Below are 15,423 nucleotides of genomic sequence, written 5' to 3'. Positions count from 1 at the left end.
TATAAAAAGGAAACTGAGTTACGGAAGGAGAGAAGGAATTGCCCAAAGTCATCCTGCAATTAAAAGTTAATATCCACAGCCACAAATATCTAGTGATTTCTCCCCAAATATTTGCTTACTGTTGAGTGGACCCAGCTTTAATTGCCAGACACATCTTAAAGCTTTCTCCAAAGAGGTGGCTTTGTTTTGAAATTAACCTCTAATGAGAGAAGTTATTTTTGAAGATGCTCTAACCTCAGTGGGAAACTCCCAGCCACAGGAGCATGGCAACAGCTCCTCAGAGACAAGCCTAGATCCCAACTCACTCAGATACCTAAGCAGCTTGGGCTTTCTGACCCAAGAATCAAAGCCCTTTAATGATATTTACTATGTAAATGGCAGAGTTAGGGAAAGAAGGAAGGAAGGAAGGAAGGAAGGAAGGAAGGAAGGAAGGAAGGAAGGAAGGAAGGAAGGAAGGAAGGAAGGAAGGAAGGAAGGAAGGAAAGAAAGAAGGAAGGAAGGAAGGAAGGAAAGAAGGAAGGAAGGAAGGAAGGAAAGAAGGAAGGAAGGAAGGAAGGAAGGAAGGAAGGAAGGAAGGAAGGAGGGAAGGAGAGAGGGAGGGAGAAAGAGAAGGAGGGGAAGAGAGAGGGAGGGAGGAAGGGAAGGAAGGAGGAAGAGAAGGAGGGAGGAAAGAAGGAAGGAAGGAAGAGAGGGAGTGAGGGAGGGAGGAAGAAAGGATGAAAGGGAGGGAAGGAGGGAACGAAGGGAGAGAGGGAAGATGAGAGGAAGAAAGGGAGGGAAGGAGTGAGGGAGAGAGGGAGAGAGAAAGGAAGGAAGAAAGGGAGAGAGGAAAAGAAGGTAGAGAGGCAGGATGAGAGGAAGGGAGGGAGGAAAAGAAGGGAGAAAGGGAAGATGAGAGGAAGGGAGGGAGGAAGGGAAACAGGGAGAAAGGGAGGGAGGGAAGGAGGGAAACAGAAAAGGAGGAAGGAAGGGAGGGAGGGAGGAAGGAGAAAAGGAGAAAAGAAAGGAAACAAGGGAGGGAGGAATGAAGAGAGGGGGAGAGGGAGAAATGAAGGAAGTGAAGAAAAGAGAGAGGAGAGGGGAGGAACAGAGGAAGGAAGGAGCTAGAAGAGCTCTCCAAGATCATCAAATCCAAGACCCTGCCTAATATAGGAATCCCTTCTCTCTCTGGTATCCTAGATAAATGCTCATCTTGTCTCAAAACAGGCAAAGTCATCTGGAGACATAATATCTGGGGGAAAGTCCAGGTTTTCTCATTTACTGACCTTGTTGACCTCTTACTAACTGAACAAAGCATCTCATTACCCTAAGCTTCAGTTTTTTCATCTGCAAAGTGAGAGAATAATAATATGTACCTTTCAGGGATATTGGGAGAATAGCTCTTTGTATAATAGTATATATGTGTTACCTATTATTATCCATTCTCTGCTTGAACACCTCCAGTGACAGAGAGCTTACTACATCTCAAGGGAGTGCATTCCATTTTTGGATAGCTCTGGTAATTAGAACATCCTTCCTTTTATAGAAATGACCAAAATCTATTTCCCTATAACTTTTACTCATTAATCCTAGTTCTCCTTTACCCCATATCTAGAGAAAAACAAAACAAAAAACCTGTTTTCCTCATGACAATCCTTCAGATATTAAAAGACAATGATCACATTCCACTTAAGCCAGGATTCTAAACTGGGACACCTGGTTCTAAATCCCATTCTTTTTTTTCTCTAGACCACTTAATAATATTCTCTGAAGAGTCCCCTGATTGTGAACCTGTTATCTAAGGACCAGTCTATTTAAATGGGGAAAGCATTGCCATTGAAAGTTTGGCTACTAGAAGAAGAATGGGTCTTGGCCATAGAAATTCCTGAAAAACTATTTACCAAGGTGATGATCTGTATAAATAAAAAAGTACCAGAACTAATGAAATTAGAGATCTTTTCTAAGTAGCAAAAACCTTAATGACATGTTAGTAATTATAAATCACTTTTTTCACAATAACCAGATAAAATATAATTATCCCCATTTTATAGAGGATGAAAATGAGACTAGTCCACACAACTAGAAAATATCATTACTAAAACTTTAACCCAGATCTTCATGTTCCCAGATCCAATCTCTTCCCATTCCATTACAGTGAATATTTTACTTTTCTTGATTAAGATAGCAAGTGGCATATATGCATAAATTTATCCATGCTTAACTACAGCCTGCTTGGGGAAAGCAGAGGGAGGAAAGGGGGAAAAAAGAATAAAGTAAAAAGTGCACAGCAGAGAACACAACAAAAAAAAACCTATAACAAAATAAAAGACGGACAATTATGAATACAATGTCTTCTATTATTATAAATGTTTTCTTGAAATGGAAATTTATTGTTACTTATTTTGAATCCCCCCCCAGTGTTCTGCTAGGTACATAAAAATGGTGTTTTTTTTGGGGGGGGGTTCTTTTTCCATTTTGTTTTTTCTTATTTTGCATTTGAGCTTTAAATAAATAAATACAGAAAAAAAGAAAAATATATTATGGAATTAAAAAAAAAAACAATTCAGGGGCCAACAGGATGTATCTAAATTATTTCCTTTTCCTTTCCCTAATAATTAGAGATCTAGGTAGTACTTTTAGAAAAAAATGCAGGACTTGGAATCCTTTCCCAACTGGATGCATGACCTTAAACTAGTCACTTGACTGAAAGTCAGTTTTCTCATCTGTAAAATAAGAGCAATAGGGGTAACTAGGTGGCACAGTGGATAGAGCACCAGCCCTGAAGTCAGGAGGACCTGAGTTCAAATCTGTGGCCTTAGACATCTAACATTTCCTAGCTGTGTGACCCTGGTAAGTCACTTAACCCCACTTGCCTCAGCCAAAAAAAAAAAAAGAATCAAAATAAAGGTAATAACCTTCATATTACTTTCCTCACAATAATGGTTATGAGGAAAGTAGTCTGTAAACTCTAAAATGCTATAGAAATGGAACTGTTATTAGTTTCAGAGGAAACACTATAGTCCATCTCTGCACCTGATTTGTGATATCGATGCTTCTGCTCCCTGCTGATTAAGCCTTGCCTCTCCGCCTCCTGGGCTGCTGATCTCAGGGCCGTGGCCAAGCTGCTTTCTGCCTTCTTCCAGGCTGCATAGTCCACATGATGCTGCTTCTGGTACTGGGGCAAGTGTGTAGTGATGGGCTGCAAGATGTAGACAGGAGGGACGGCATTCTCATCCTTCCAGAACCACTGGGCCAGGAGGGTCAAGCTGTTCGGGTTTTTTGTGAGCTGGGCACACAAGGCCTGGAACTCCTTCTCTTCGATCAGTCGGGGAATAGGGCAATGTCCATATTGATCCCCCACGAGTGCCTGCCGCAGAGGGTGTAGAGAGACACTGTCGTATATGCAATAATTGGGATAGGACTTATAACAAGGACTGAGATCTCAGGGGTCTCTACCCAGAAGTATTACCCTCCCACCTTAGGCCAATGGGACCTCCTGCCTCAAAGGTTTCAGCTTTAGGAATCTGAGAGGGAACTAAGGACAGACTCTGGAGCTAAAGTAATGTTTTTTTCATAAGCCAGATTTCATCAATTGAGGATACATCACATGAGTAATAATTGAGAATTAGTGTGCCTGGGGTGATGGAGCTAGGAAGGCTCTTGGAATAGAGAACATCAGAAATAAGAGGGAAGTAGTTATCTAAACCCCTCAATTTACAGATAAGGAAATGGGCCCCATAGAAGGGAAGGTATTTTTTCCCCAGCATCCTACAAGAATAAAGATCCTGCATCTTCTAATTCCCAAGCCAAAGCTACTAACTTTTTGTGTGACCTTGAGAGAGAGATTTGACCTGGGCCTGAAGTTTCTCATTTCTAAAATTAAGGAATTCAATTCAAAGAGTTCTTCCTACTCTCCAACATCTTATGCTTTCTGTTTCCCTCATTTTAGAGTTCTATGTTCTAATGTGCCTTTAGGTTCTGATCTTCTATGCTTTCAATTCCTTCCCATTCTCAGTTCCTTTCTGAGGCTCCTCCCAGATCTAACATTCTGTGTTCTAGATGCCCTCTCTGCTCTAACATTTTCATTTCTAAGATTCCTGAAATTCTGGGTTCTCCAATCCTCCCAGCTCTGACATTTCCAAGGTCCCTTCAAGTTGTGACACTCTGGGTCACTGGCTAACTATTTCATTATAGCTACACAAAGCTTTAAACAGTTTTTAAAAAGAATTAAAAAAAAACCCAAAACATAAAACCAAGTCTGCTTGATCCACAACATGTGTTTTGAAAGACATTCTGATTGCTTTTTTCCCCTAAAGGCCCCAAACCCTCTAATGGAGAAACCATTGGGGAAAATGTGGATTTCTACAACAGCCTAATGACTTATTTACTAGAGAGATGGTTCCCTAAAGACTTAGAGGTCAATTTGAATTTTCATGGAAAGTCACTCAAGATTCTTCAGCCTTGCAAAGGACATTGAGATTTGTCATGGAATGTATCATGGAATCATATTTTATTTATCATTTATTTATTTATTTATCATGGAATCATAATTCCAAAACTGGAAAAGACTCCAGAGGCTACCTACTTCAACCCTTTTATTTTACATAAATAAAGAAACTGAAGTCTGAGAAAGTGATTTGCCTAAAGTCATGCAGCCAGTATTAGAAGTGGGATTCAAAGCCAGATCTTTTAAACCCAAAGTCAATGCTCATTTCACCGAGTTTCTTTCTTTATCTTATAAAGGAAGGATAGGATCACTCCAAATAAAGGAGTGAGGTAAGGTCTGGCCTAAAGGTTTGTCAGTAGAGGATGAGGGCAAGTGAGAAGTCAGGAAAGAAAAGAATATTAAGAGTCATTTCTAATTTCCTTGCAAAGCCTCCTAAATCCCTCATGTTTTAAGTCTTCCCTATAGACTGGGCATTAACATCATATATATGAGCTCTTCCTATGTATTCTCAGTAATTTATTTAAATTACAGTCCTTGTCTAAAGATAAGCTGGCCCAAAATATGACACTACCTACCTACCCTCACCTCAAAATGTGATCTTTGAAAGAAAAAAATACATGAAGATAAGCAGAAAAAAATGACATGGATTGCAGACAATTTAAACAAATCAGATTTAGGGGGAAAAAGTCACCTTTGTGTGATTCAATACAGTGTTGATTTGGAATTAGGCATGTTGCATACATTCACTACTAAATAAATGCCTTAATGATAATACCCTACATTTGTATTGTGGGTTTTAAAAAAAAAATCCCTTTCATGGCTGTACCCAATAATTACATTGATATCCACTGGCATTAAAAGAACTAGAGGGAAAACTTCCAGTCCATTGCGTAAATGCTTTCTGCAGGACTGATGGACATGGAAAGACAAAAGCACAGAATGAAGTAAGAGAAAAAGATACTGTTGGGTTTGCCATCTGACCTTTTTTACATTCATGAGACCAAATCATGAGATTAACTAAATATAATGAAATATTTCATGATGAATGCCTTAACATCTATACTATTAATACTCCTACTTCCATAGTACATTATGCTTTTTCATGATAAGGCCATGAAACCATTCTATGTGCCCATTTTATAAATGGAAAGACCATAGCCCATAGAGAATAAACTATTTGCCCAGTTACACAGTTAATACATGGCAGGGTCAAAACTTAAATCCTGTAAATGTAGAAATATGTATAGAAGAATTGCACATATTTAACCTATTTTGGATTACTTGCCATCTAGGGGAGGGAGTAAAGGAAAAGAAGAAAGAAAAAAATGGAACAAGGGTTTTGCAAGGGTGAATGTTGAAAACTATTTGTGCATATATTTTGAAGATAAAAAGCTTTTCTTAGAAAATAAAATGAGCTAAGAATTGCAGTGATTAGGGTGAAGAGGAAGAACATTTTAGGCACAGAACATATTCTGTGTAAAGTCAAGTAGGTAGGAAATGGAGTTCTGAATTTGAAGAATAGTTGGTTAGACAGTTTGACTATAATGTAGAATGAGCAAAGAGGAATAATGTGAAATTTGGAAAGGTAGGCAGGAACTGGTGAAGGGCTTCAATTCAATAAAGAATGTATATTTCACCCTAAAAAAAAAAAAAAAAAAAAAAGAAAGAGAAACTTAAATCATTGTCCTGAGGTTCTCTTTCAGTTCAAGGCTTCCCATCTTTGAAGCTAGGAAAAGTCTTGTTCCTTTTTATTCCCCTCCACAGCTTCCATCACAAAGTCTTTGCATAATAAACATTTCTGAACGAATAGATTGATCAGTTAGGGCTACCTGTGGGCAAGCAAGATGATCCAGCCACTTTGGCCAAAGTGTGTCAAATTCAGGAATGTCCATTAAAGTGTGGATAAACAATAGCAAGGGGGAAAGTATGGAAGTCTGGGTTCTTCAACACCCCTGTCATACTGATAAGTGAGCTCTAAAATGCAAACTTTTTGTTTTTTCTTTCCCAGAACCAAACTCCACATTACTTTAAGGCCTTCTTCAATCCATGTCTCTGTTTCTCTCCTCTCTTTCCAGTTCCCCTTAATGTATTAGATTCTTTGGGATAGGAATTGTCCCAAATTGTATTGCTTGCTTGTACTTGTATACATAGTACCTACCACATAATAAGTACTTAATGCTTTACTCTATTTACCTACTTACCTATTTACCTATCTATGTATTCTTCTTTTCAAATGGCTTTATCCTTTCTCATTTTAGTTTTGTCCCCACTTCTTAGCTGGGACTACTGACAGCAATCTCTCCCTAGCCAGTTCCTTGACCTCCAGAATGGACCCTAGACAAAGATGGGAGGTGGCTGACCATAATTGTGATGAGTCAACCAGACCTAATGAACTCTGCAGCAGAAGATAGTAGTACTAAACTATTCTGTTCTTGTGCCTTTTTACATAACATAAATTGTATAAAGCTATATTCATGTTATTCCTTTCCTGCTCAATTATAAGCTCATTGAGGGCAAAGGCTATTTTCCCTTTTGTCTTTGCATTCCCCAGCACCCAGCACAATGCCTGGCATATAGCAGGCGATTAATGGATTCCTCTTGATTTATTGATTGCTTACTATAAAAGTGGGTCCTGCGGAGAGTTTCTGACACACTGCGATCTCCTCCAAGCACAGGTCAGTGGTTGTGTGATCCACAGCCTCCAAAGTAGGGAGACCCCACCTCAGATCTACCACCTGGGTAAGACAATAATCACATAATGAGTTGGGAAAAGGCCAGCTGTAGAGAAGTCTGTGAATCCAAATTACAGAAGGGGGATACTATCCCATAAGCCTATTTTGATTAATGGACCCTCAGTATGTCAAAATGTAACTTAATGGAAGTTATAAATTATGGAATGGATTCCATGTCTTAGCTCCTTAGAATTCTAGAAGCAGCATGGTATTATAAGAAATCTGACCACAAAATCAGGAGAGCACTGTGAAGAATAATAATATCTATAGTTAACACTCAAAGGCATCTAAATTCAATTACAAAGACGAATCTCAGTTTGATAGGACAACTCTTTCTTGGTAGAACGATGAGAGATAGAATGAAAAAATTTTTTCATATACTCTCAGGTGAGAGTTGAATTCAGTAATAATTAGTTTTGCTGAATTATTTTTCTTAAATACAAAAGAGCATTCTTTGGAGTAGAGAAAGTGAGTGTGGTATTGTGATGACCACACTAGCACCCCAGACACCTCAGAATCAGCTGGAGTTAGGATAAACAAAAGTCCTTAGTCTTTATTCTTGGTCTTAGACGCAGGGTTGGACAGGATGGAAGCAGAATCTCTGCAACTGCCTTCTCCCTCGTCTATGGCTAAAGAGTGACTCTGGCTAGTCTTACTCCAGTCCCTAGTCCCTCCTACAATCCTCTGTATGCACCAATTATTGAGCCAGCACAGATAGTGAAAAGGACCATTTTCCAAGCATATGCCTTTAGAATATTGTCCAATTGGTAGTTAGCCTTAAGTGCTCGACAGTCCTAACCTCAGTGCATCGACTCAATAGTTTCAGCTCTCTACATGGTATTAAAAAAAGCATCATTAAAACTTCAAGATAATATCTGTACCTACCTCAGAGTCATTGAGAAAATCAATAACATAGTAATTAGAAAATGCTTTGCAAAAATTAATGCTTTACTGTATTTTGTTTTAAACTCTTTACTGCCATAAAAAGTACCATTATACATATTTTATTATGTTTTGGACCTTTGTTTTGGTTTTTGACTTCTTTGAGGTAGTACATATTTAGGTTGTGGTTGATGTTGACTTGTGTCCAACTCTCTACGACTCCTTTTGAGGTTTTCTTGGCATGTGTCATTTCCTTCTCCAGTTCCTTTTTACAGATGAGGAACTAAGGCAAACATGGTTGCAAGACTTGCCCAGGATCACACAGCTAGTAAAAGTCTGAGATTAGATTTGAATTCAAAGCCTTTGGACTCTAGAGTCAGTAATCCATCCCCTGTGCCACCTAATTACAAAATATTTAGGATTCAATTGCTAAGTTAAATTGTAAGAACATATAGTCATTTTTCTTTCATAATTTTACATTTAAATGCAAAATAGTTGAACTACTTCACAGCTCTATCAACAGTAAATTAGAGGGATTATTTCCCCACAATCCCTCAGAAACTGACTATTCTCACATTTTGTCACTTTTACAAGTTTGCATAAAATGAGACCATATAGTTGTTTTAATGTTCATTTCTCTTATATTTTGGAGCATTTTCATGTGGTTATTTATTATTTACAAGTTTTCTTTTTAAAATTCCATATCTTGAACCACTTGTCTATTAGAAAATAGCTCTTGGTATCATATATTTGTGTCAATTTTCTGCATAACTGGAGCATTAGAGTTTTGCCATTTATGATTTTTCACTTTACCATTTGTCTTTTAATTCTGTCTTCACTGATCTTATTCTTTCCTTTTAATTTTATGTAGTCAAAATAATGTATTTTCTTTTCTAATCTGTTGTCTTTTTTCTGATTAAGAAGTCACCACTTAGTTATAGTTGCCAAAGAGACTTGATTTTACCCTCTTCTGATCTGTTTTATTTTTTTTATATGAACTTTTAATATTCAGATAATATGCTCATGTTCTGATCATTTGTGGAATGTAATATAAAATGTTGATCTGATCCTAACTGGTTTCTAATTTTACCCAGAAGTTCCTTTTTAAAAACTAATATTTTTGGATGCCCATTAATTGGAGAATGGTTTTGTAAATTGTAGTATATGAATGTTATGGAATATTATTGTTCTGTAAGAAATGACCAGAAGGATGAATACAGAGAGGCTTGGAAAGACTTAATATGAACTGAAGCTGAGTGAAATGAGCAGAACCAGGAGATCATTATATACTTCAGCAACAATACTATGTAAGGATGTATTCTGATGGAAGTGGATATCTTAGACAAAGAGAAGATCTAATTCAGTTCCAATTGATCAATGATGGACAGAATCAGCTACACCCAAAGAGAAAAACACTGGGAAATGAGTGTGAATTGTTTGCATTTTTGTTTTTCTTCTCAGGTTATTTTTACCTTCTGAATCCAATTCTTCTTGTGCAACAAGAGAACTATTCGGTTCTGCACACATATATTGTATCTAAGATATATTGTAACATATTTAATATGTATAAGACTGCCTGCCATCTAGAGGAGGTAGTGGAGGGAGGAAAGGGAAAAGTCAGAACAGAAGTGAGTGCAAGGGATAATGTTGTAAAAAATTACCCATGCATATGTTCTGTCAATGAAAGAGTATTTTTAAAAACCTAGTATTTTCCCAATAATTTTTGGACTAGGGTTTATGGTATTATGGATTTTGACCTATTTTCCTGGATTTTTAAAATTGATATAAAATAATTTGATGAATACTGTTCTATAAAATACTGTAGTGTAACATCTAGTAATACTATGCCCTTTGCTTGTACTTTTCCTCTTTATATTTCTTGAGTCTAAAATCTCTTTGTTCTTTCAAATGAATTTTGTTATTTTGTCTACTTCTAAGAAGTATTCTCTCAGTAGTTTGATATGTACAGCATAACATTTATAAATTAATTTAGGTAATATTGTGATTTTATTCTTTTCACAACTATAGTTGCTATCTCTGCAACTATGTTTCACTTTATTTGGAGTAATCTTTATATAAATCCATGTGTGTTTTAATTCCATATATTTTATGTAGTTCATTATTATTTTGATTGGCATTTCCATATTTACCTGAAGTTTTTGGCTGTTGTTACTGTTAGTGGGAATAGGGGTAGACTGGACCTATGAATTTATTGTTACAGGGAACAACCAGAGGAGGAAATTCCTTCTACCAATGCACGTCAGCATCTTCTCTGAAACTTCAGAGAGTTTTCTAAAGGTCTCAGAAGTTAAATGATTGAACCACAAGTAGGTGTCAAAGGTGGGGAAAGCATCTACTTCTTTCTCTGTCTCTGTCTCTCTCTTTTGTTAGTACTTATAAAAATGGTAACGGTTTGGGGAAGTTATTTTCTGTCCTATATTCCTGCTATAGCTATTAATTATCTCAGTTTCTCCAATGATCTTTTAGAGATTTCTTTTTTTGGTTGTTTTTTGTTTTTTGTTGAAGCAATTGGAGTTAAGTGACTTGCCCAAGTGTTAAGTGTTAAGTGATTGAAGTTATATTTGAACTCAGGTCCTCCTGACTTCAGAGCTGGTACTCTATTCACTTCACCACCTAGCTGTCGCTGGAGATTTCTAAATATAATACTATGTCATCTAGAAGTAGGGATGATTTTGTCTCCTTGTTGCCAATATTTGTCCCTTCGATTTTGTACTCTTTTCTTATTGTTTCTAGACTTTCTAGAATCATATCAAATAATCATGAAGAGAAAGGACATCCTTGATTTACTTTTCTTTATAGTGGGAACATTTCTAGTATTTCTCTGTTATAAATAATGCTGGCTCTTGTTTCTAAGTATATGATTTTGATTGCATTAAAGAAAGTTCTGTACCTATGTTTTTTGGGTTTTTTACATAAACTTTTGTCAAAGGTTTTTCTTTCTGCATCTATGGAAGTAATCATGATTTTTAATGTTTTTGATGTTTTTATGATTAATTATGATCATTATTTTTCTAATGTTAAACCATTCTTAATCCCTTCTATGAATCTAACTTGATCAGTCACAGTGAGTTGTTTTCTGCATATATTTCTGTAGTCTCTTCCCAAGGATTTTACCTTAAAAATTTGCATTAATATTCATTTGTTAGTTTGGCCTAATTTTTATTCTGTTTTGTTTTTCATTTGTTTGGTTGTTGGGATTATATTTACCTCATAAAAAGGAGAGATTTATTTATTTTTGAGCATACCCTTTTTAGTCTAAATATTATCAACCTCTTAATAAAATTCATTTGTAAATCAAATAGCCCAGATTTTTTTATTATATTTTATTTTGGCAATTCATTTATTTGATAGTTTTTCTGAGATTGGCTTATTAAAGATTTTTTTTTAACATAATAAATCTCAATGGCCCTCAAAAGTCATCTAGTCTATCTTTTTACAGATAAAAGGCACTAAGATCAAGTGATTTGCCCAAAAACACACAGATAACAAATATTGGGGATGAAAACTAAACTCAGATCCTCTAATTCTAGGGCCATTGCTTTTTCCATATGTAATACTACCACTTTGGATGTTATATTTTATAGAATCTCATCATATCTTTTGGATACTGTTTTTCAGCACATAATTGGGCATAGTAAGTTTTATTTCCTCTTTCTTATGAATTCACCTTGTACATTTTTTATTTTATGTTATGTATTATATTTATGTATTAATTTAATGTTCTAGAATTTTTCCTTGATCAGATTGATCTGCATTTTATCTTTTTTTTAATCTTTTAAAAAAAAGCTCTCAGTTTTATCAGTTCTATAGTCAGTATTATTTTTTCTCAATAGCATTTCATCTTTCCAAATACATGTAAAGATAGTTTCATCAAATTCTTCTCCCTTCCTCTTTATCTCTCCCCTTCCGGAGACAGCAAGTGATCTGATATTGGTCAAAAATGGTTCCATATTTATTATGTTGTGCAAGAAAAATCAGACCAAAAGGGAAAAAAACCCTGAGAAAGAAAAAGCAAAAAAGATGAAAATATGTAGTCAGTATTTTTAACTTCTTTATTTCTTCTCTGATTTCCAAGATTTCTTATGTTATATTTATTCTAAGGTTGCTAATTTGTTTATTTTCTAGGCTTTCCAATTGAATACTCACTGCTCTCTTTTTTCCATTTTGTTATGTTTCTAAATATAAGTTTCTAAATATAAAAGTTTTCCTCTGAGACTTCTTTACCTGCATGCCAAAAGTTTGGTATGTTGTTTCATTGTTATTATCTTTAACATAATCATTCATTATTTCTATAATTTGTTCTTTGATCCAATAATTTTTCAGGATTCCATCATTTAGTCTCTATTTAGGTCTATATTGTTATTGTATTTCCTTTATTCAATACCAATTTTATTGTTTTATGTTCCATAAATCATATTATAAATATTAGCCTTTTTACATTTTTATTATATTCTTATGCTCTATCACACAACCAATTTTCATAAATATATTCTGTAAATATTAAGTCTCATTCAGAATTTTCCATAGGTCACTCAAATTCAACTTATGCAATAATTTGCTCAGCTCTATATTTTCCTTATCTTTTGTTACCTTTATCTAGTTTTAAAAAAGAAATATTAAAATTTACATTTTGTGATGGTAAAAGTCTTCTTTAAAATCACTTAACTTTTTAAAAAAGAATTTAGTAACTATGACACTTGGTACATATAAATTTAGTAATTAATTTTTCATGATCTGTGGTACCTTTGGGCATAATGTAATTTCTTCATTAGTTTTTCTTGACTTTTCAAATTTTGTTGTTTCTTTACCTGATATTGATGGGGTACAGCATCTAGGGGAAATATAGCAGTGATCCTGAGGTGCCCTGATCTTAGAATGCTGGTGTTCTAACAATCTATCTGTCAGTGACTCTAAAGTCTTCTGGCCTTAGAAATATAATAATATATATTTCTTCCCCTAGACTTTAGAGAAGATACAGCAGTGATCCTGAGGCCCTCTGACCTTAGAGTGCTATTGTTCTAAAAATCTGTCAATGATTCTAAAGTCTTCTGATCTTAGGATAGTACTACAAACATTGCTGATTGTCAAAAGATAATGTGCTGGTCAGTAATAACCAAGTATTTGAGATAATAGTGAATAGACCACTCAAACCTATCTGTAAGCCATAAAATTAGCAAATAAGTAACATGAAGCTCTGGTCTCTAATTTTGTCCTGTAATTTATCTTCTTTCTCCTGATTTTTTGCTACATCCTTTTGGAACTTAGCCCACTTCAATTGGCATTACAATTACAATAAACTGCTCCTTGACTTGGAGTTGGGTTCAAGCTTGCAAATTCTTTTGAGACACCTCATAATCCTGGTCTTGGGATTTCCTTTTGAACCTCAACAAGATCATGATCCTTTTTTTAGAATTCCTTAAAGAGTAAGATTTTGTTTCAGTGCTCACTTTTCATTCTGCAGGTGATTATAGGATTTAAATGTGTTTCTTGTGTGCATCAAATTGCTGAATTTTTTTATCCATTCCTTTATTTTTTTTCTTTTTATTGTGAAATTTAATCCATTCACATTTATGATTATAATTGTTAAGTTTGCATTTTCTTCCACTGACTACTTATGTGAGTGTGTATGTGTGTGTCTAAATATATATATGTATACTATAAATTTACCATCTCTTTTAAATCAGCACTTGGTCATTGTCATTTGTTTTGGTTATCCAAATCTAAACTTGGTCCTCTCCAGTTACTGCTGCTTAGTCCCAAAATTCTTGTATTTACTTATTTGATTAGCCTTTTCCTTTCCCACCTTAAATAAGAATGTGTTATCTGAATCTCCTGCCTCCTAACTCATCCATTTTTTTAATCTCCATGATATTAATATGTAATGACCTTTTCTAAGAAATGTTGTTTTCCTTCTAACCTTTTTCTTATTTCTTACACCTTCTAACATTCTCTAGAATCTATTTCTAGGAATGATAATTCTTAATGTAGGCAGTAGAGAATAATTCCAAAATCCTCTTTTAGAGGATCCAAAAATATGAAAATTGTAAAGGCCATACAAAAGTGAGTCTTCATTATCAGGTTTAACTTTTGACCTAGGCCCCAGCAACACAAAGCCATTCTGTTACCTAAAAGTAAGTGATAGAACTGATGATTTTCAAAGAACTTCTGATCTCCAAGATTGCTCAGTTTGCCCACAAGGAGCTAGTCCCTAGCACAGAACTCTAAAAGGAGACATTACCTCCAACATTAAGCCATGCTTCTGACAAAAGGTCTGTACTTCAGGGTATGCAGCTCCCAGCAGAGCCTCTCTCTCAGCATCCATATCTGAAAGATATCAGCAGTCCATTTAGTCTGAAGTAAATCAGAGAAAATTCATATGGAAATTAATCTACTCTAGGACACCTTCTTGGGGACAGGAGCAACCGCCCTTTCTCTCCTTACTGGGTATTTTAAAACTAGAAGTTCTTTCTGAAAATTGATCCTATTCATTTCTTGTCAGCAAAAAGTATGTTTGGGGTTTCAGTTCCTTGATTTGTGCTAAATCATCCACATTCTCCTACCAGGTAAATCAGAGTCCCCAGTCTGCCCTGGCTAGCAGGGGAGCCAGAATCTGTGGAAGGCGGGGTCTGGTGGCAGAGAGTGCCTGGTGAGGTGGGAGAACACTGAATTTAAAATCAAATTGGATTCCTGGTTCTGATACTCACACTTGGGCAAGTAGCTTACCCTCTCTGAACTTCCTTTCTGTCATCTGTGATGATATAATTCCTGACAAGATCTTAATCATAATCATAGTCCCCTAGCAAGTAGCGATGTGCTAGAGCCAACTCAAACTGGCTCATGAAAGCCAATTATTAAATTTTCAAGGCATGCATTTATACTCAGAAATCAGCAAATACTACAAATCAGGATTTTAGTTATTGTTTTGTTGATTTCTAGACTTCAGAAAGCAATGGGAAAAAAATTCAACTTAAACTTAAAAGTGTGTATGGCATACATTTTTCTCAGAAAGCTGCTTGTTAAATGTTTACTAAACATCCCTGCTTGCAAACTTACTCATAGATTGATGGAGAAGACCTAATGAAAAGATGGAGGTAGAAATAAATACTTTGAAAACTACAAGTGAATACTGACAAAGAAATGTCACCCCCAAAGGACTCTGGGTTTACCCAGGTCAGCTCTGATCCTGGGAGCTGATCCCAAAGAGGAGTTTCTCTTTTTGTCTCTTTGCTGTCACCTGGTATTAATCCAGGAAAATCTCCAAAATAAAACTTGGATGTAGGTTTTGTTTATGCTTTTCTAAAAGTGAATATCAAGATCCCCTGCCACATAGTACAAGGTACTTAATAAGTGTTTATGGACTGA

The 15,423-nt window shown here is 35.6% G+C and overlaps 1 protein-coding gene across 2 annotated transcripts in view; it reads right to left on the bottom strand.

The window, feature by feature from the left end:
- NWD1 (NACHT and WD repeat domain containing 1) overlaps positions 1 to 14,435 on the bottom strand; it is a 75,767-nt gene extending 61,332 nt beyond the window's left edge. For both annotated transcript variants that reach the window (XM_012542394.3, XM_031947974.1), the window contains exons 1-3: positions 14,300 to 14,435; positions 7,045 to 7,161; positions 3,013 to 3,346 (exon numbers count right to left, since the gene is read on the bottom strand). In XM_012542394.3, the coding sequence (XP_012397848.3) occupies positions 3,013 to 3,346; positions 7,045 to 7,161; positions 14,300 to 14,383 (535 nt within the window). In that variant the 5' untranslated portion in view covers positions 14,384 to 14,435. The remainder of the gene's footprint in view (positions 1 to 3,012; positions 3,347 to 7,044; positions 7,162 to 14,299) is intronic.
- Positions 14,436 to 15,423: the final 988 nt, after the last annotated feature.

Source organism: Sarcophilus harrisii, chromosome 1 (genome assembly GCF_902635505.1).
Source record: "Sarcophilus harrisii chromosome 1, mSarHar1.11, whole genome shotgun sequence".
Lineage (NCBI taxonomy): Eukaryota > Metazoa > Chordata > Mammalia > Dasyuromorphia > Dasyuridae > Sarcophilus > Sarcophilus harrisii.
Note: the sequence above shows the minus strand (reverse complement) of the source record. Positions and strands in the feature narration are given on the sequence as shown.